Consider the following 21,139-nt stretch of genomic DNA (forward strand, 5'->3'; position numbering starts at 1 on the left):
TTAAAAAAAGCTTTTAAGGTCATTTGTGTAAATGCGCATGGGAATAGAGTTTGTCGTAATGGCAGCACTTATTCACTTAATCGAGATCATACGATACAGTTTGTTCCTCCCGGAACAAAACTCTCCATCTTTCATCTCTCGTGCTCTCGTACGTCTCCTCTAAGAATAATTGCAGCGATAGTAAACGCAGTTGCTAATTAATCATGCGGTAGCTGAAAATTGAGGTGAAAGAGAAAAAGATGAGAGGAGAGGGAGAGAGATGAGAGTGCCTGAGAGATGAGAGACATCTACAAATGATAGGAGAGGCCAGGAGTGGACGAGTGCAGGTCACATGGGGAGGGAGATAAAACTGAATTATAAAGGAAACAATGGGAAAAAGATAGTCTGTTTCAAAATCTAGTGAGCTACCTCGCCTCCTCCTAATAGGCAGCCCGCACACATTAGCATGCTACATAGGCAGGAACTCTGTGTGGCATGCAAACATTGCTCTTGTGCAAAGAGCACGGGATGCCTGTCTCGCAAATTATTTCAATACAGGTGGCTTATTGATTATATATTTAGCATCAACATTTCTCTCGCTTCGCCCGCCATCTTGGATTGATTTTTTCACTGAACTCATTATAGTGCTTCTGGGATTGTCTTCCTGGGGAAAGATACATGGCATGCTGCATTAGAATTTGGTCAGAACGAGGTAACTTAGGAGGCAGCGTAATGAGATTTTTTGGAACAGCCTTCACAACAGGAATGTACCTACGATGCCTTAAAATGCTTTCTCTAGAGTCCAGAGTACTAGGTTTTGGAACAGACCCATTGAGACTTATGATTATAATAATAAAAGAGAGGACAGGAGACTCTCTCTCTCAAAAGTACATGTTTTATTTTATATTTGTGGGACAAAGGTCCATTCTCTTGCTGTTTGGCTAAAATTACCCTCTTTGCTTCCAACAGCCCCTTATTATCTCTCCATCTATCCTCCATTCTTCCGATCTCCATTTCGCCTTTTCCGTTCAAATTCATTCCATTCCATCTTCAGATCCATCTAATTCCTCCTTACCTCCACCCATGTCTCCATTCTTTCTGCTTCTTTTACTCATTCTCCTTTCCTCATCCTATACCAACATCTGTAATGCCGCTTTTTCACTCTCATCCCTCTCATGCCATTCCTCTTTTCCCAATCCCCATGACCTCCTCTTTCCCTTTTCTCTCTCATCTTCATCCACTCTTCATCCCTGCCTGCGCAGCCCTCTCCAAATTGGAGAGGGCTGGTTTCCTCTAATTAAAATCTTTAATCAGACTTCTAATTAGCCTAACCAGAGCCCTGTAAATCATTTCCGCGTTTTGCCTTTCCTACAGACCCAGACCAAGATGCTTTCTAAAGCCATTCAGCCTGCTGTAATGCAACTAAATGAACACGGACTGTTGCACAGGAATGGATATAATTGGGAAAAGGAAGACATCTGAATATGCCTTTGTTTGTTGTGCTGAGTTGGTTTCCTATGGTTGGCATACTGGTGTGTTGCATACGGTCTCTAATGCGGTTCATGGTTGCCTCATGAAGTCATTCTATATTGATGAGTGACCCTGGTGATTTTTTCATTGTGGTTATGAGATAGTTTCTAAAATCTTGGATATGATATATATTCACATAAGTGCGATGCCAAGACCTGACTTGAACTCTGATCCAACCCCACCCTCCGGAATTTCAAGAAATTTGATTAATGACAATAAATAAGGAGATGAGGTGGAGAATAGATGCTGAAAGAATCATAACTGCAGGTGCACTGTAAAAATTCTTTGCTGCCTTAAATTTTTTTGTTGAATCAACTCGGATTCAACTTACTATTATTTATCTTGACTAGAGATTAGTTGTTATAACTACAGGTGAGTTGTGTCAGGATTTGGACTGGAGGATGAACCCAACAGCAGACACGGGTACGAAAATGCAAAAAATAATTTATTAAGAACAAAACAGAAAACAAAAACCCACGAGGGGGCAAACAAACAGATCAAACACTAAGACTCAGAACTACACTAAACATAACATATAAACCAAAACACTAGACATTAACCAAAACACACTACACTTAACTGGAACTGGAACTGGAAGACAACGACTGGCTTGAACAACAAGGTACAACAGACAAACTGGTAATGAGCAACACACACAAGGACTCTTAAATAGGGAGAAAGTAAATGACATACACCTGGAAATCATTACAAGAAAGGGATCGGGGAAAAAGTGATGAGACCCGGGATATGCGTGGTCAGAATAAACCAATACTAAAACCACGCATCTCCCACATAGAACATATGTACTGTCAGAACCCTGCCATGCTAAACTAGATCTAAATACAAACAAGGACCTGGCAGGATTCTGACAAGTTGTTATAACTTATAAAATTAAGTTGACTTTTCTCAACTATATTTTATAAGTTGTGACAACTCATCTCTGTTGACATGACTTGTAAATCTGAAATGATTTAGCAAAAAATTTTAAGGCAGCAAAGTATTTTTTACAGTGTGGCATTTTATATAACTAACAGGACCGAATGTTCAAACTTCCTCTGAACTTTTTAGTATTTAGTCAATACTACATTTAGTATTTTATCACCACATCAAACAGTTTTTCAGTTGACTTGCAGCATTATTGTTGATGGCAATTTTTCATATTCAATTCAATTGTTTTTGTTATATACCGAATTTCACAATTGTTCAAATAGAAACAAAGACAAAGAAACAACAAGAGCATGGCAGTTTTAAAATATAGATTAGGATGGTGTATTTGAAGTTAAATGGAGTTATTTAACTCTTTCCCCGCCATAAATTAAGAAAAAAACGTTTCCCTGCCAATGACGAGTATTTCCGGCTTTCCGCAATACCGCTATTATCCACCAGGTGGTTACTTATAAAACCCGGAAGTATCGCCCTAGGGCAAACAGCTGTAAGTCCGTGTAATTTTTGAGGATCGCTCTGCATCTGATCTCTATCAAAAGTCCGTCACAAAAATTTAATTGTCTCAGGTTAATGGTTTTTGAAGAAACCTACCCATATTTGAAAGGTAATGAAAAGAGAACTAATGAAGGTAGGATGAAATTCAAAAATTGTTACAAAGAGTGTCGTGTGTTGCTCGTGTTTTCAAAGTATGTGTTTGTTGCGTCTTGTGAACCATGTGCATCACGTGTTTTGTCAAAATAAGTGCCTGCTGCACACGAATCAAAACCGGTAATGATAAAAGAGATGCTCACGTTCAAAAAATACACGCAAGACACTCCCTTAACTGTAAACTCTGATTACGCAGTGAGATACGAGTATCTGGCAAACACGAGCGTCTCTTTTATCATAAACCCTTTAGACGTGTCTGCAGTACGCACTTATTTTGGCATGACACGTGATGCACATAGGTTACCTCGACGCGCCGAACACATATTTTGTAATTACGAACCACACACATGATGTGCTACATACACGTTGTGACAAACTACGCGTTGTGCGCCCTCGATAAAAGAAGTCACCGGCCGCCACTGCTCCATTCCAAACAATATTATGAAAATAATCTAGGAGTACATGGAGATTTTTTTATTTTGTTAGTAACACAATTTGCCCCTATTTTTCATGAGCTGCACTTTATGAGGCAAATGGTGGTTATACCATATACTGACTGGGTATTGGATCCACTCATATGATAAAACATTTTAGAGTAGCCTTTTATTGTGATCAACTCTATGCGAAGCAGATGTGTTGCACTGCGTGAGGCAAATACTGTAGTTGTCACACCAAATACTGAATGGTTTTCAGCCCCCCCTGGACGCCACAATACAGTAAAATGAAACATTTTAGTGTGGCCTTTTATTGTGGCCAGCCTAAGGCACACCTTACAATAATCATGCTGTCTAATCAGCATCTTTATATACCACAGCAGTGAGGTGGATGGATTATCTTGGCAAAGAAGAGGAAGTGCTCATTAACACAGATTTAGACAGATTTGTAAACAATATTTAAGAGAAATAGGCCTATTACATCGTGTACTAAGACCGACAGAAAATTAAAAGTTGCGATTTTCTAGGCAGATATGGCTAGGAACTATCCTCTCATTCTGGCCTAATAATCAAGGACTTTGCTGATGTAACATGGCTGCAGCCGGCGTAGTGATATTACGCAGTGCCTGAAAATAGTCCCCTGCCATTAAAAGTTATAAGGGGAGTATTTTCGGCTGCTGCGTTATATCATTGCGCCTCCTGCAGCCATGGTCCGGCAGTAAAGTCCTTGATTATTACGCCAGAATGAGAGTATAGTCCTAGCCATACCTGCCTAGAAAATCGCAACTTTTAATTTTCTGTCGGTCTTAGTACACGATGTAACTACATAAGAGTCAAGTTTTAAATAGGAAAAATATCGAAACTCTTTGGATATTTTTAGCGCGATGCTAATGGCCTAATCAGTTTCAATAGATTATGCTAAGCCAGGGGTGGGGAACCCTCGTCCTGGAGGGCCACTGTCCGGCAGAGTTTAGTTACAACCCGAATTAAACACACATGAAAAATCAAATTCAAGTCTTCAGGATCACTTGGAAATGAAATTCAGGTGTGTTTGATTAGGGTTGGAACTAAACTCTGCAGGACAGTGGCCCTCCATGAGCCACTCCAATGAGCCTATTTTCAAAAAAAAGTGGAATGTCCCTTTAAGATCATGGAAAATGGTGCAAAAACATAAGTGTTTATAATTTTGTTTAGTGTATATAAAGTAACAATGTCTTTGTCTTACTGTATGTGATACACTATAAAATAATACTTTTATGGCGTCCTCAGTGTCAGTTCAGTGTGTTTATGGCTTCCAAGTGTTACTATTTGGGATCAGGCTTCTTTGAGCCCCTTTCACCTATTCAGATCTAATATCAGCGCTCATGTCTTCTTTTGCAGATTTCATTTCGAAGCAAGTCATTGCATTCAACCTATACATTTTACGAGCAAATCTATTCTCTGGGAATTGAACACTTGACTACCACTGTGCTCTACCAGTTCAGCTGCCAGTCAGACAAATGAACGGATGCCTTTTACAGATCCCTAAGGGGAATTCAAGAAAGATGAGCTGTTGATAGCCTTAGATTACTTTAACACAATGAGCTTTTTAACACCCAGCACTGTCAGTGTCCTTTACTAATTAGACTACATAGACTAAGTATCTCTGCAGCTAACCTGCCCTGAGGCTCGAACTTTATATGACTAACCCCCGCTGCCACACCATCTTTCATGGGAATCCAACCCGTGGGTTCTCACTTAAGTTCCACCGTATTAAGCGAGCAATCCGACGCCCCCATGACCAAGGGTAATGTACACAGTGATTTGACCCTTGCCATTGTTAATGGTATAATGTTGGGGTTTAATTGTAGTGGATGTGGAACAAGACTCCGGCGCATTATTAGCTGCGTCTGATTACTCAGCACAGCTGGATGGGGAGATGATGGAAAAGGAGACCTTTTCTTTTCTCTCGCTCTTTTTCTTTCTTGTTTTATGAGCTTTTGCCTAATGCCCCCAAAACACACTTACAATCCGTCTCCACGGTAGCTGAAGTCATTATTTGGATAAATGACATCACCTGTTGATTTCCTCCAGACCCTTGAAGGCTCATATCTCTTGCTCTCTTTCTCTACGTCTCTCTCTCTCTCACCGTCTTTCTTTTGTCTCTCTCCCCCTTCTCCTTTCCCAGCCGCGGGCCTGGTATTTTTAGGGCTGTGTAAAGGGGTGAAAGCATCGAGCACTGTTTCTCTCATCTCTCCATTTTAATTCCTGAGTGATGGCTGAAATGTGCGGGGCCCAGAAATGACTGTCTCTCCTCGCCCGCGGGGCATGAGCCATCAGTCACCTCACTACAGTCTAAAACAGCACAATTCCTCTCCAACCTGGCCACAGAGCATACACTCGCGAACATAGATATTTATATGAATAAGGTGTGTATTCATATGTTTGTGATGGGCTGCATTATGTCGCACTCTCGAAAAAATTAAAAGCACTTCCTTTGTGCTACGGCCAGACTAAATGGCGCATTATGTGTCCCTCTCCCCTCTATTTCTCTTTCTCCCATTTCAGAATGATGATGCTCGTACTTATTCACCCCTTTGAGCCAAAGGGAACGTACTCCTATCGCATCATGGAAAAACACAGACGCGCACTCCTGTATCCCTGTAATGCATTATACATTGTGCTGTAGCTGATTCCCGCACCGCCACCCCCCACACCCCCACTTCCACACGCCCAGTCTGTTCCAGGCTATCAGACATGACAGTGCCAGCTGGGCTTCTGGCAGCAGCCGAGCAGGGAGGAGGAGAAAAGAGAGGGAATCCAAGAGAGAAGGAGAGATGGAGACACAGCAGGACAATGTGAAGCTGGGATTGGGGGGTATGGGGTGTACAGTTTGCTGCACTACAGCGTCTGTTCCGTTCCCCGCTGATCTAAGGCGTGTTGCAGAACCGCGCCGGTCGGGATTTTTTGGACGGAAAGCCGCTCTGGGTTGAGCAGTGTTCAGTTTATATAAAGACAGCTGTCAGCACAGGAGCGTGTGCCACTTTCAAACACTCCACTCATCGCTGACTCACTCTGAGCAATTAACTGCTCCAGTTAACCTCCGTTCTGTTGATAGAGCGGAGAAAGAGAGAGAGAGAGAGAGAGAGAAACAGTGTATCTGAGTGTATCTGTTCGAGCAAATCACCGTGTGTGTTCAAGAAAGTGTGAGAACCGAAGAAAGTCTGTGCACGCCTGTCCATCTGTCTGGGAAGGTGTGCCTGTTTAAAGCAGCATGTGTATGTGATCATGTCTGAGTTAGCTCAGACTGTCGAGAGACTTCCCGGCTTATTGTTCTGGTGTACGTGTGCATACCTCTACCTAGCTGTGCCGTAACCAGACGGTGTTAGAGGAAAAACACTCCAGTAATGCCATCTCTGTCATCTGCCCTCTAACCCGAGACCCTCTCTCTTGACTCGGGATCGCCCTTTTTCTCGCCCTAGGGGTCAGCCGCCCGGTTCGCCTCGTCTCACAGGAAACTCCTAGAGCCTTTGCCTAGAAACATCAGAGACAGAGAACAGATGGTGCTGTGATTTCTGACAATTGCGAACACGCTTCCCCCTAACTCGCATATACACGTGTGCTTTTTCTCTTATAACTATTTAGACCTCAGCTCCTGTAGACTATACACCCTTGGGTGATATGAATGAGATAAGTGAAAGGGGGTGAGAGACACAGGAAATGTGTGTATATATTCCTTTAAGGCTTGCATGCTGCTGTGGGTCAGACCCGTGGAGTCATCTTGGATTTACAAAACTGGGAAACACGCCACAGACCCATCACTCAGCACTCGGATCCAGACGAGTAAAACAGAGTGTTGACAGAGCCTCTCTTTTATCGCTGATCTCAGAGCAGTATTCCAGCTTTTTTATTACGGTGGGATTTAAATGTAGGTAGGAATGGCTGGTCTCAAACCAGTATATAAGGGAAACTAGGCGTGAAACAGCACCGGAGGGACCTGCAGGTTATTGATGATGATGAACTGATTCTATCTTCTCTGTGCATGGGAGCAGCACCCTACTGTTTGTCCTGAAATGGGTCCAAAAGACCCTGCGGTATATGTGTGTGCGTTTGAGCTTTACCATCTACACTCTCTAAATCAGGGGACTATTGTACTGTAAATGTCACTCGCCCTGCTTCTCGTCTACTGGCGCTGGCAGAGTGTATTGTGGGTTATGAGACTGGACGGACACCAATATTTTGCATTAAAGGTGTCTAGAAGATTCTGGAAAGGACTTGTGCAAAAGATGAACTGTGAATGGGTGTGTTTTACAAGGCAGTGTTCATAAGGAAAGGCAATCAAGTGTGATTGTAAATGTCATTCTACCTGTATTTTTTCTCTGGCTCTATAGAAACATCCAACATGTATTGATAAAGAAATAAAAGCTAAGCTGGGATCTTGTGTGGGGCAATCAATAAGGTAAAGAGTAAACTTCATTTTTACGTTCTCTGAAAAATATGCGAGTGGTGTTTAACCATGAAAAGCTTAATAGCTTGACGCAAAGATATTTTGGGTGGTTTCACCTCTCTTCAATATTAGTCCCTAAACAAAGCTCAGTTCTCATTTCTATGATCTGCCAGGTAAAATTTACAAGTCAATTTAGAACAGTAATAGCCCACCACTGGGCTTTCATCTGAATTGGTAGCAAAAATAGTGTACAGTCAGTGTAGATTAGAAGTGATGTGTGTAATTTCTGTGCCACTAGTGATGTAAGTGTAAAAATAATAGTTTTCTAAAGAGGTTTTTGTTTAAGCCCGTTGTTCAGCCAATTGTTAAGAAAAGTTGACATTATGGACTGCGCTCAAACAAAGAAATGTTTTACACGTGGCACAAAGCCACAATGTTTACATTTAGGTTAATCTGTACTACTATAGTGCTTTTACTTCATACTTTACCTTTAAACACACCAATGGGTGCAGGTGCACTATCAAAAAAGATTTTAAGATTTTAAAAATAGTAAAACTACTGTACAAAAAAGTGGAATTTCATAAATTTTGAGGAAAGTTGTTGCCCTAAAATATTAAGTAATGTAAACTAAAACAGGTATACATTGAACCTAAAATTTCTAGTAAGTCCAACTTAATTCAGCAAGCTCAGTAAACTTAATTTTAAGTTGATTTAACTTTTGATATTACAAATTATTTCATGTCTAAAATGCCCACTCGGTTAACCGAGTTAAGAGATTTTATATTTTTAATTCATTTATAGAGGAGAGCGGGGCACAAAGTAACGCTTTAAGGCTTTGGCTATATCATTCAAAAAATATTTAAGTTAGATTAATCATGTTTTTACACATCAATCAACACAAACATCTCTGCTACAAATGAACACTTATAGTTTGTTTGTGGGACCTACCATCATTGTACAATTACACCGAAAGTGACAGGAGTGCAAATGTCACAACTTATAGTTGGGGTTAATTGTAACAAACAAAGGGTTTGTTGGAACACCTGCTAGAAAATTTAGCTTAAACACAAATAATTCAATAAAATGGTGGATATATCTGCCTAAAATAGATAGAAAACACTGTGTTACAACTAACCCCACTGTGTAAAAATGTTTTTAATCCAAGATATCAGTTACTACTGAAGGAGTTGCTGACATGTTTTAGGTAGAGTTGGGCATAGATTAATCTAGATTAAATAAAAATACTTTTTTGCATAACATACGAGTTTGTGCTGTGTGTAATTATTATGTATATATGAAGTGTTTTGTTGCAAAACTAGATAACCACCGTTTTGTTAATTGTTCAGAAATCGCGTTTTTTGGTTGTGCATTCCAATTAATTTCAATGCAACTGCAGTTGATTTGTTTTGATTTAAACCTTCATAACTTAAAAAATACAGCTAAGTAGCACAATAAAACAAAATTATAACATGATAACATAATAATAAACATGTTTTGACAAAAATGTTAAAAAATGGATTTATCTCGTTTTGCAACGAAACTCTTCATATAAACACACACACACATTCATGTATGTATTTGAAACATTTACATGAAATGTACATGAAACTATATATTAATTTATATTTTTATATATTCTAAATTATATATAAATAAAAAACGATATTTAAATAAAACATTTCTTAAATGTATATATATATATATATATATATATATATATATATATATATATATATATATATATATATATATATATATATATATATATATATATATATATATATATATATATATATATATATATATATATATATATATATGTATATATATGTGTGTATGTGTGTGTGTTTAAATATACATAATATTTACACACATTACAAACTCTATATTATGACTATTATTATATTATGCAAAAAATTACTTTTATTTTGTATAAGATTAATCTAGATTCATCTATGCCCAGCCCTAGTTTTAGGTAACAAGAGAGTGATTAAAATAATATAAAGTTGAGATTTGGTTACTTACACACCCGACTCGAAAAATAAATAAAATGAAGAAATTTACTTTCATGCCTCCAAAACACTATTTGTTCAATATCTTAACGAAAACACATCAAAACTTTTCACAAATTCACTGGAGATCATCTTCTGAGTAAAAGATAAAGACCAAAAGCACAGATTGCTCGGCCCTGTATAAATATGTAAAGAAGCCGTGTTATAATTAACCCCACGTTTTGTACCCCACTCATCCCCTATTACTTTTGGTGTTATAAATGGTAACATAAGTCACATAAGTCACATATAAATGGTAACATAAGTTCTGCACAGAAACAAAAAACTGCATTGTCTGCATTGTCTGTACTGTGAAGAGAACTACAATGAAATGTGCTGAACAGGGTTCATGTAAGTAAACACTGATCACATACGGTGACTTTACAAAATTATAATTTACAAAACAACATTACAAATATAAGAGCTTAAACCTCTTTGACATTTTATTAACAAATATTTAAGTAATTAAAGTTCTTATCAGTTCTTATTCTGTGATAAAGCATAAATTATCTAAATATTCAGGTGCAAAGGATTATGGGTATTTTTTACAACATATACTGATAATTTTAAGTTAATTTAACATGAATGTTTTAGTTTAAATGTAATAAAAATGTACAATGATTTTTTCAAGTATGCCCAACACAAAATATGATGTGGTGTTTAATTTGTTGTTTAAGTAAAGACAATACCTGGGTGACAGTGTAGCAAATCTGTGTTTAAGGGTGACCTGGAAACTATTTAAATAAAATCCTGCAATGGCATTTTGTTGAACATCTATAGGGCCATGCATAGCTATAGAGCTGGGGGTATATGAAACATTGAGGGCAGCAGTCTATGTAAAGGTACACCTTGGAGGTCAAAGGCTGGATTTAGGAGGAGCACAGGGAGGGTAAGGTGTTGCATCGGTGAAAGGTGAGACCCTTAGAAGATGCAAATCTCCCACATGACATCCCGCGGGACTCGTTTAAGTGTGAAGCAGAGGTGGGCAGATGGATCACCTGAGCTGGGGTATCTGTGAAGCCTCTCGTTATAGGCTCGGCTGACTGTCACGGACTGATCTCAGAGCGGTCTAGCAGTTCTTCGTTTAACAGTTTTGATTTGGGAAGGGGGGTGATCCTAGGCCAGTATGAAAGGGCAACTAATTACATGCTTCAGTGACTGTGATGTTCTGTGAGAGTCCTTCAGGCAGCTCCCAGAGAGATGGTTAAGACATATCTAGTTACACCAATAAGCCCTGGCTATCCTCCACATAAAGCAAGCAGCCATGACCAGTTAACATTAGTAATCATTACTAAAGGTGCGCGCGTGTCCGTCTGTGCGGGTGCGAGAGACGGAGTGAAAAAGAGGGAGATTTTTCCACTCAGCGTGTTGTCAGTATGTTTGTCGGGGGTGAATGCACTGGATGTGATGCGTGAGGCCTCTGACAGCTTTACAATCACAAGCATATGTACAGCATGTATGTCTAATTACCCATCACAACGTGCGACATAGCGCAGAAATATTAAAAGGCCTGATTGTGTGTGTACTTGCGTACGGGCCAGTGTGTGATGTAGATGCCTATCACTGCGAGACGAGTGTGATATGGATTAGAGAGGGAGAGCAGTAATTGGCAGAGTCTATGTGCTGACATGTTTCAGCCAACTGTTTGGCATTGCAGTGTGTTTGGCATTATCTGAATCTGTTTTCAGGCCTGATCCTCCTTTTTCACCCTAAGACTATCTGAGCATCAATTGATTCTGTCTGCCTGTGTTATCTGCTCACTGATGGATTTGCAGTTAAACCTGCCTAATCTTGAGCGTTACCTTAACCATTTTCAAACAAGATCTTCTTTGAGGTTTTTTAAAGAATGATGCTGCTACAATTACAAAGTCAAAGCATGTGAAAATGTGAAAAACACGAGTTTTAAATCTTGAAATGTATATATGGCCGTGACTTTGAAGATCGCGGGCGCCCCCGTTCGGTTGTAATAATGACCGCAGCCTTTCCTCGAGGCACAGCTAGAGAGAAAGACCCACCAGTTGCATGGAAAAAACTAAAAGTTTTACTGACAAGTACAGGCGTCTTTCACATTTAAAGCAGCAAAAACAGTGCTTGCAGACAAAGCTCTCTCGCGCGCGCACAAATACACAACTTACTACATAAGGACGCGTTGTTTACTTTCCTCCGTCAGCGTACGACGTTCCGAGATTTCTGGAAAGGGGGGAGATGCCCGGATGGAATTCAGACGTAGTTCGAGAAGTGAAGAAAAAGTGAAAAGACCCTCCTCTACCACGACTGAACCTGCCCTGACAGTTCTTTTCAGCTCCAAGCCCACAGAAGAAGCCGGAGGACTGACGGATACTTTCATTATTTTACGGTACAAGCAAACAAACTTTTACATTGTTTTGCCCTCCTCAGTTCTCCGAGCAGAAGGAACAGCAGCTCAGCAATTGCAGAAAACATCATTTACGGTTCCGACAGTATATCCTCAGACGTATGCTGTTATTGAAGCATTTAGTTTATCATCTATCGGATATGAACGGTAACTTAATTAACACAGGATGCGGTTATTGTATTATTTTATAGGACATTAACACTGATTTTAGTTAGGTTGGGAGTATGATCACCATTGTTATGTACAGTCAACAGTGCATGGATGTCTTCAGAATTAATTTGGCGTCAGGATTACAACAATTGAGAACGATTTTAAGTTACTATAGTAATCTACAGTTAAATGCATTTTTACTACTTAAAAACATAATTTATAATGTGGTCTCATTTAAACACTAAGAAGCTTTAAAAATATTGTTTTTATTTTATTTCTTCATGACAGTGATGACCAGGATACCAACACTTATTATAACACCTTAACATATTTTGGCCGAAAAATGAAAATTGTTTATTTTTCCCCCTCATCTAAATTCAAAGTTACGTTCTTCCTGATCTTATTTTTCAAACTTTAGTTAGTGTGTAATGTTGCTGAAGAGCATAAATAATACCTGCAAAATGTTCACTGCCAGGCGATATATTTTCTTTAACAGAATTCCCCTTTCAAAGCCTAGCGAACGGCGGTTTGTACTACATCCCTCTACTTCCCGGTTGAATGACGTAAATATAGAACGTATGCACATGACGTCACCGTCGGCGAGAGGGACTGCGGTTACGCCCAGTGAGTGGCAAAAGACAGAGCGGCAGCATTTGAGAACAGCGTGATATCGACGAAAACGCGTCGAAATGGGAAAAAGCTGTTGTGCGATAGACTGTACTAATAGCTTAATAAGAATTCGGAGCTATCGTTTTACAAACTGCCAAAAAACACCGAAAGGAGATGTAAATAGATCGTTTATTTTAACGTCCACAGACCACAGGTGGGTTGACAAGTTGCTAGAGTCACTATCAAGCAGAGTTTTTACTAGTATTTTTCAAGTATTTGTATTTTATCCGTGTTTTTGTTTGGAAAAAAATTCCAAAGCATTTTTTCTTAATTTTTACTCTATTACATTTCATAAATACAAGTTTTGTTTTACATTTAATATTTAAGTACATTAACGTACTTTAACTGAAGTAAAAGTACACAATTTAAATGTAATTAGGTAATAAATTAATTTTAATATGCAATATAAAAGAATACACAGTACGATTCTATGCTTTAGTGAAGTAAATTTTTTCCCAATACAAGCACCCTAATAAAGCACAAATGCTTGGAAAATGTAACTAATGTAACTAAGTATTGTTCACCTCTGCTGTCAAGTCCAACTAAATTCAATTTAAGCTGATAATAGTCAGTTTTACTGGCATTTTTGCAGCACCCGCTATGTAAACCAGCCATTTTGTTGAACGTTTGCCACTCAACAGGGCGAGTTCCGGCGTGGTCACGTGGAAAAGTGACATCAATGCATACCCTCTATAAGTGTTTTTGACTAAACTCCGCCCACAGGAATACATCAGTCGCCAACTAAGCTCAAACGGCTCTGCTAAGCTATGCTGCTGTTGAATCACAACACACTAAACAAACTACAAAATCAGAACTTGTTACGTATTTCTAACGTCCCATTCAGACAGACAGCAACCAGCAGTAGCAGAGCGACGCAATCTCATTCATTTCAATGGAAACCTGGCGACTTCCGGCGACACGAGCGAAAGTGACCGTTGCCGACCGTATGGGCATGTCCAGCGACGCGAGAAAGTTAAGAAAAGTTTAACTTTATGCAAATGTTGAGCGAATTTCGGGAGCGACTACAATTGAGAACGAAGCAGTGGAGTTCACGTCATCCTTCTCTCATCAGTTACTGGAGTAGATGGTACTCATTTGTTTATGACAACCAGATTTAAACACGCCTCATTGAAAGAGACGGGCGACACACCGCGATAACATCGCTGGCTGTCTAAACGACGGGTAAAGGAGGGACTTCATAGAAAAAGGAAGACATCAGCCCGTTTTAGTACAGTGAAAAAAGTACTATAGAGATAAGTAAATTGTGTGGAAAATACCGTTGTTTTTTTACACGTGAAACATGTTATATTGCGCACTGTAAACACAATCAAAGTTTAAAAACACAGAAAGAACGGGACCTTTAAGTAACAATAAAAGTATTTAGTAACATTAAAACATTGTTACAAATTTTTTAGCAACATCAAAACATTAAAAGTGCTTAGTAACAAGAGCGTGTTACCTATGTGCATTGTTCATCATGTCAAAATACGTGCCTGCTACAGTACAGACACTTCCTAAGGGTTTATGATAAAAGGGACGTCCACGTTTTTAATATAGGCTACTCACTTAATCTCATGTGTAATAAGAGTTTAGTCTCCTGCAAGACAAGAGTAATTGTCTCTATTATCATGAACCCTTTCCACGAGTGAGCAGCAGGCAGAGCTCCAGACTTACTTTTTTCACTAGGAGCACAGTGGGCCCCAACTGAAAATTTTAGGGGCGCAACCAGAAAATATAGGGACATACACCGTAAATCAACATGCTAACCAAATATTCACATTTCTACTAATTTCCACTGTATTAATAATAAATAATTTGATGATAGATGCAGAAAGTACAATGTGCTGTTTCAAATTCAGTGTCACATCATAAAAAATAAGGTCAAATTTACTGGTCGCACATGTGCGACTGGATATAAAATTCAGTGGCACACTCTCAAATTGTGGTGGCAAAATGCCACCATTTGGTGGCAGACTGGAGTCCTGAGCAGGCACGTATTTTGACATGATATGCGATGCACCTAGGTTTCTATGACGCACTGAACATATTTTGACATGGCGAGCCACACACATAACATCCCAAAATATATATTTTGCCGCCACTGCAACCCTGGTACTTGTAAAATCAGAGCTTGATATATAAATATGAGAACATGAATTAAACAACAATCTCCTAAATATTTCTTTATTAAACATAATCCTTTCATTAAAGGCGGGGTGCATGATCTCTGAAAAATTGACATTTGAAATCACCTACAAACACGTCCCTACCCCAATATAATCTGGACCTTCTTTTGATAGACCCGCCCCACACATACGCAACCCAGGCAACGATTTTGGTTAGTAGACATGACCCGTACTGCTGATTGGCTAAAGTGTGTTTTGGTACCTGGCCCGACTCCCTTTTCCATAGTGTTTTTTAAAAATCATGCACCCCGCCTTTAACATTTTTACTAAACAAACAATACAGAAATCTCAAGGTTTGTATTTTGTTCCTCATCCAGTTGTACATTTAATTAAAATATAAGTAATAAGCAGAATTATCTGGGCAGAATTGCCTCGAGGTCGGTCATTTTCGAATGCAGAGCCGTGACCCCAGTTACAAAAATTACAGTGCTCACCTCCACACGAAATGAGGTCTCGCGCACAACCGGCCACTTCGTGTTGACATAATTTTTGCTGTGCACGCCAACTAGCTCATGATGATGCATCGAGTAGAAACAAGGCTTTAGGGTGGGCCTTTTACTGTGTTCATGTGTAATGGAAATTACCAGTATTTTGTGATGACAAACACATGACCATAAACTCTAAAATTACATTTTAATGCTAAATATTGCTAAACACAGAAAGTCCGTCATGTAACAATAACAAACTGGAAGTGCTTTTGCGTGAGGTTGCAGCGGACACGTGTTGCATGTCACAGCACTCAAAAATTTTCCCAGCCCAAAAGCTGTAATTACGAACTCTACGAAGAGGTGGACGCTTTTTACTAAAATAGCTTTTTACACACTGTAATCTTGTAAATAATTATGATATGATGTGGACGCGCCTTTTATTAAAATATGATTGGATAGTGAAGAGATAGTGAAGAAAACCTTGCACAACAATAGGGATGGGATGATAATCGGTTTCACGATTAACACGATAAAATGTCCTGACGGTTACTATTATCGTTTAAAATTTAATTATCATTACAACCGTGTTTGATTACCGTGATTTTGAAAACTTGAGATAAATCCTGTCCAGCCAGAATCAGTTTGACGCAGGCACGCACATGCAACATAGTTTGCACAAGAAGGCATTTAAGGGATAATGTATTGTATTATTTCACTGTAAACTTATTAGACAGATTTATTTTATTTTATACCACAGAAATTATTTCAGGGACATGACATATTAAAGTGTGACTTTTCAAAAATAAAATGTTTCAGTGTGTTCAAATGTTTTCAGTGTGTGTATCAGTTCTTTTTGAACATTTCCATCTCGTTTTAACAAAACCATGATAATACTGATAACCGTAATAACTTTGGTCACCATAATCATGATATGAAATTTTCATACCGTCCCTTTCCTACACAACAATATAAAAATGTGTTTAAAAATCAATAGAGGTTAATCAGATTTCATATTGACTTTCAAATTTATTTTTAGCGCTTTTCAATTTGCATTGTAGAAATGCAACTATACAGCATATTTATTAGTATAGGCAGCCGAGATTTTAAAAATTGGTTTATGACATCAAAATATATTGCAAATTACACGCATATAAGCAATACAACTGTGAAAACAATACTGTTACATTTACAGCGCTATAAAATAAGCATGTGTATCAATTTTTTATAGTGCCATTAAGCAAATATCAGTTTTTAAGGTATATTTGCAATATTAGCTTTAAATTTTAGGATTTTTAGGATTAATAATATTCTCTCAACTGCCTTTCCTTTAGTCCTGCAATGCTGCCGATTACACCTGGTCTTACCATCTTTCTACTGCTGCTGGCTGTACATAGCGTCTGGTCCTCTTCTCCACAGGAACCTAAAGCACCAGGCGCACCTCAGTCAGAAATCTCCAGCCTCCATCACCCCACCTGGACCCTCGGGCTGGAACTCTACCGGTCACTCCGCGCAGACGGTTCCCAGACCAATACTCTTATCTCTCCTCTTCTTTTAGCCAACTCTCTGCTGGCCCTAGGTGGTGGTGCTAAAGGTTCCACGGCAGGCCGATTTCACAATCTCCTGAAGATCACCAAAGATGAGAATGCAGTCAGAGAGGCTCTGACTGATGCTTTAAAGTCTGTGAGTAAAGCTAATGCAACCAGCTTCACCCTGCACAGTTCTTCTGCACTGTTTACCAAACAAGCCCCTAAACTAGAGAAGATCTTTCGGGACAACCTTCAGTCCCAGTTTGGAGTGCAGCATGTGGCACTGGAGGATGGAAAGAAACACGATGTCATGGAGACACTACAATCCTGGGCTAAAGTTGGAATGGGTGGAGAGGAGACAGCAGCTCTTAACCAGGGACTGGAGACCAAAGCTGGAGCCATGATGTTGGCCAATGCACTGCACTTTAAAGGTGAAGGTTAAGGCAATAGATAATCTCTGAAAAGATGTTTTATAACACATTTATGTTATTGGGAAGAAAATGAGCAGGTGCATCCTACATTCAGCAGTTTACATTAATTGCTACAAAGTTATTTTTATAATTTAAAGGGGTGGTTCAATGGTATTTCATGCATTCTGACTTATTAACACAATTATAGAGTTGTTTCCTCATGCTAAACGTAGGCAATGTGTCAAAATTGGGCATGTTACAGAGTATTTCTGTGCCAAATGCACTTCGCCAGGGTTCGTACAAGTTTTTGGAAAGTTTTTCGATTATGGGTCCAGCTGATGTTTCAGGGGTTTCTATACGTCTCACTTCTTTATATGGGCACTTCCCCCGGAAAACCCCGCCCCCTGTCAATCAGCGGGAGATGCTAGAACTTCCAAACATCACATAACGCGACAGCTTTGTTTCATTTCAAAACTCAACAATGGCACAAACGATGAAGTGTGTTTTTGAATGAAAGGAAAAAGAAAGCCAGCCTTATGGAAACAATAGATATAGTTTATTATCCAGGGAAGCAGCAGAGTTTTGCGTGTGTTTGATGGGCTGGATTTCATTGAAAGTCCCCCCCCAAAAAATTATAAACATAACGTGGTAAAAACGCTATAAGAAATAGAGGGAACATAGAGGGAACAGACTTCGACAGAACATAGGACATCTTCTCTAATTATTTTTATTCTAATTATTAATTGATTTCCAGATGATTTCATAACTTCAGTCTGTCCGTTTAAGGGCTTATTGCAAACATAAACATCTACGTTTGTCTTCAAATGGTGTCTTTGATGACGATATTCTATAAAAATGAAGGCCATCTTTTTTGGCATTCCTATTCTGACACTCAACAGCACAACAAGACATTTTCTAGTGAGTTATCTTGCTTGTTTCACTCGTGTCTAATTTATTTTCACAGTTTTTCTGCAACCACATTGCGCGCACAGCTTGCAGTGACGTAATTTTGACGTCTACTCGAAATTGGTCTATACCCACTTCTTTTTCAGTCGGATTTGCGTATACACACTTCTAAACAATGATTTAGTGCAGGGTATACAGTGTATTTCCAATTCTGTTGTAGCTAATCCATGATGATGTGAATAAACGCAAATATACCTAAAACACTTAGTAAAATAAGTTACTTATGCGATAAGGAGGACCGAGGCACTGGATTTCTTTGAAATATGATTCGCTTAAATGCCATTGGGCTAGGTTGCCGTCAATCTGCCAGTGCCCAGCGCAATTGGATTAGAGAACTGTCAATCACTACCTGGTTCACTGCCTGCCATCATTAAGAGAAAGATAAAGCGAACTACTGAAACTTTTCTTTCCTGGCAATGCTACATCCCTGGTTTTAGCTAGTAGTTCAAGCTAACGATAGTAATCAACATCAGTGTTGTTAGCCAGCAGCTTAGCTAACGATTGCCAAGCGCCCTCGTCCGCTCCATCCGCCTCCCACACCCCAAGTCAGAGAGGATGCTTGACCAAAGCCTGTCCCGCTACAGTTTCCAACGAAGACGTCAACCAAAGTGAGCACTTTTAATAACAGGAACTTGTAAATTGGCATACTCTGGCCTACAACTATCTGATGCAAATACATAGTTTACAAGAGAAACTACTAGACCAGACTATGTGCAAGGTGAGATAATAGTTGTCTAATTTTAATGTGTGAACAGGCTAAAAAAGTGTTCCCACAATTCATAATTAGTTGTCTATTCCTACAGTTTGTGAGCCAGTAGGCCCATTTTCTGAAAAATCTGCACCTCTTTGTTGCTTTGATTTCATAATGATCCTTACTCTATGAAGTCACAGTGTGAAAATACTACTAGCCCATTTTGTGGTAATCTACTATTTGCATGCTGTTTATAACAAAGGGCATTTTTTCTATTGCTGGGACGCTTTAAAAAAATTGAGGGCAAAATTAAGAGTATACCCACTTCTCCAGGCACCACTACACTATCGCATTTCTGTCAAGAGACATCCAAGTCCCACATTGCACCTTTAATACAAATGATATATAAAGAGGAATGACATATAAAGACATTCACAAAATATTTTGTATTTTGTTTAAGCGATAATGTGATAGCAACAGGAATTATATGTAGATAAACTGAAGGTCTGGCTTGTCTACTGCACTTACAGGATGGGGATAGTTATGTCTAATCTATTTCACAGGTCTTTGTATTATTGGATAGTATCCAGACAGCACAGCTCCAAAATAGACTAGACACAATCCTGAGTCACAGTTTACCCCCTTGATTTAATCATATACTTCAAAAGTTTAGACATGATAAGAAAATGGCCCATGGAAAGCAATAGATTTTCTAACCAAACATTCAAATAGTTTACTCAAGGTCACTTGGATAAGTTTAGGAAAAGGTTGTAGCATTTAAGCAGTTTAAACCGTTCCCTTTCTACTGTACCTATTTATTCCAAGGTCATCAGAGAGTTAAAACAGTTTAACACATACAGACCATCTCCTCTAAAAGAGGAAAGAGCTGATATTTGAGGCAAACCGGATCAGACAGAATGGTCATAGCACCGCTGGGCTTCCGGTCTCTAGCGTGCTGGTGAATTAACTGCTGCAGATTGTGCTTCTGCTTGATAAATGAACTGTAGGCAGTTGCACGACTGATGCTGAAGGTGAAAATTGGCTTAGATGATAAGGTTTTGCACTTTGTGGGGGGTGCTGTATGTGTGCATGAATATAGTAATGTGTTTGTGCTCCATTTGCAAGTGTTATACAGGTGCTGGTCATATAATTAGAATGTCATCAAAAAGTTGATTTATTTCACTAATTTCATTCTAAAAGTGAAACTTGTATTTAATATTCATTCATTACACACAGACTGATATATTTCAAATGTTTATTTTTTTTAATTTTGATGATTATAACTGACGACTAAGAAAAATCCCAAATTCAGTACCCCAGAAAATAAGAATATTGTGAAAAGCTTACATTTTGAAGACACCTTGTGCCACACTGTAATCAGCTAATTAATTCAAAACACCTGCAAATGCCTTTAAATGGTCTCTCAGTCTAGTTCTGTAGGCTACACAATCATGGGGAAGATTGCTGACTTGACAGTTGTCCAAAAGACAACCATTGACACCATGCGCAAGGAGAGCAAGACACAAAAGGTCACTGCAAAAGAGGCTGGCTGTTCACAGAGCTCTGTGTCCAAGCACATTAATAGAGAGGCGAAGGGAAGGAAAAGATGTGGAAGAAAAAAAGTGTACAAGCAATAGGGATAAACACACCCTGGAGAGGATTGTGAAACAAAACCCATTCAAAAATTTGGAGATTCACAAAGAGTGGACTGCAGCTGGAGTCAGTG

The 21,139-nt window shown here is 39.0% G+C and overlaps 1 protein-coding gene across 3 annotated transcripts in view; it reads left to right on the forward strand.

Annotated features, from left to right (window-relative positions):
- Positions 1 to 11,969: 11,969 nt before the first annotated feature.
- The window catches only part of serpinh2 (serine (or cysteine) peptidase inhibitor, clade H, member 2), a 49,788-nt gene continuing 40,618 nt past the window's right edge, over positions 11,970 to 21,139 (forward strand). For 2 of the 3 annotated variants that reach the window (XR_008642825.2, XM_055198188.2), the window contains exons 1-2: positions 11,970 to 12,369; positions 17,152 to 17,777. Coding sequence is in view for 2 of the 3 variants with exons in the window: in XM_055198188.2 (XP_055054163.2) it covers positions 12,227 to 12,369; positions 17,152 to 17,777 (769 nt within the window). In the remaining variant the exon portion in view is untranslated. The remainder of the gene's footprint in view (positions 12,370 to 17,151; positions 17,778 to 21,139) is intronic. The other variant, XM_055198178.2, reaches the window with a different exon arrangement.

This window comes from Misgurnus anguillicaudatus, chromosome 21, assembly GCF_027580225.2.
Source record: "Misgurnus anguillicaudatus chromosome 21, ASM2758022v2, whole genome shotgun sequence".
NCBI lineage: Eukaryota > Metazoa > Chordata > Actinopteri > Cypriniformes > Cobitidae > Misgurnus > Misgurnus anguillicaudatus.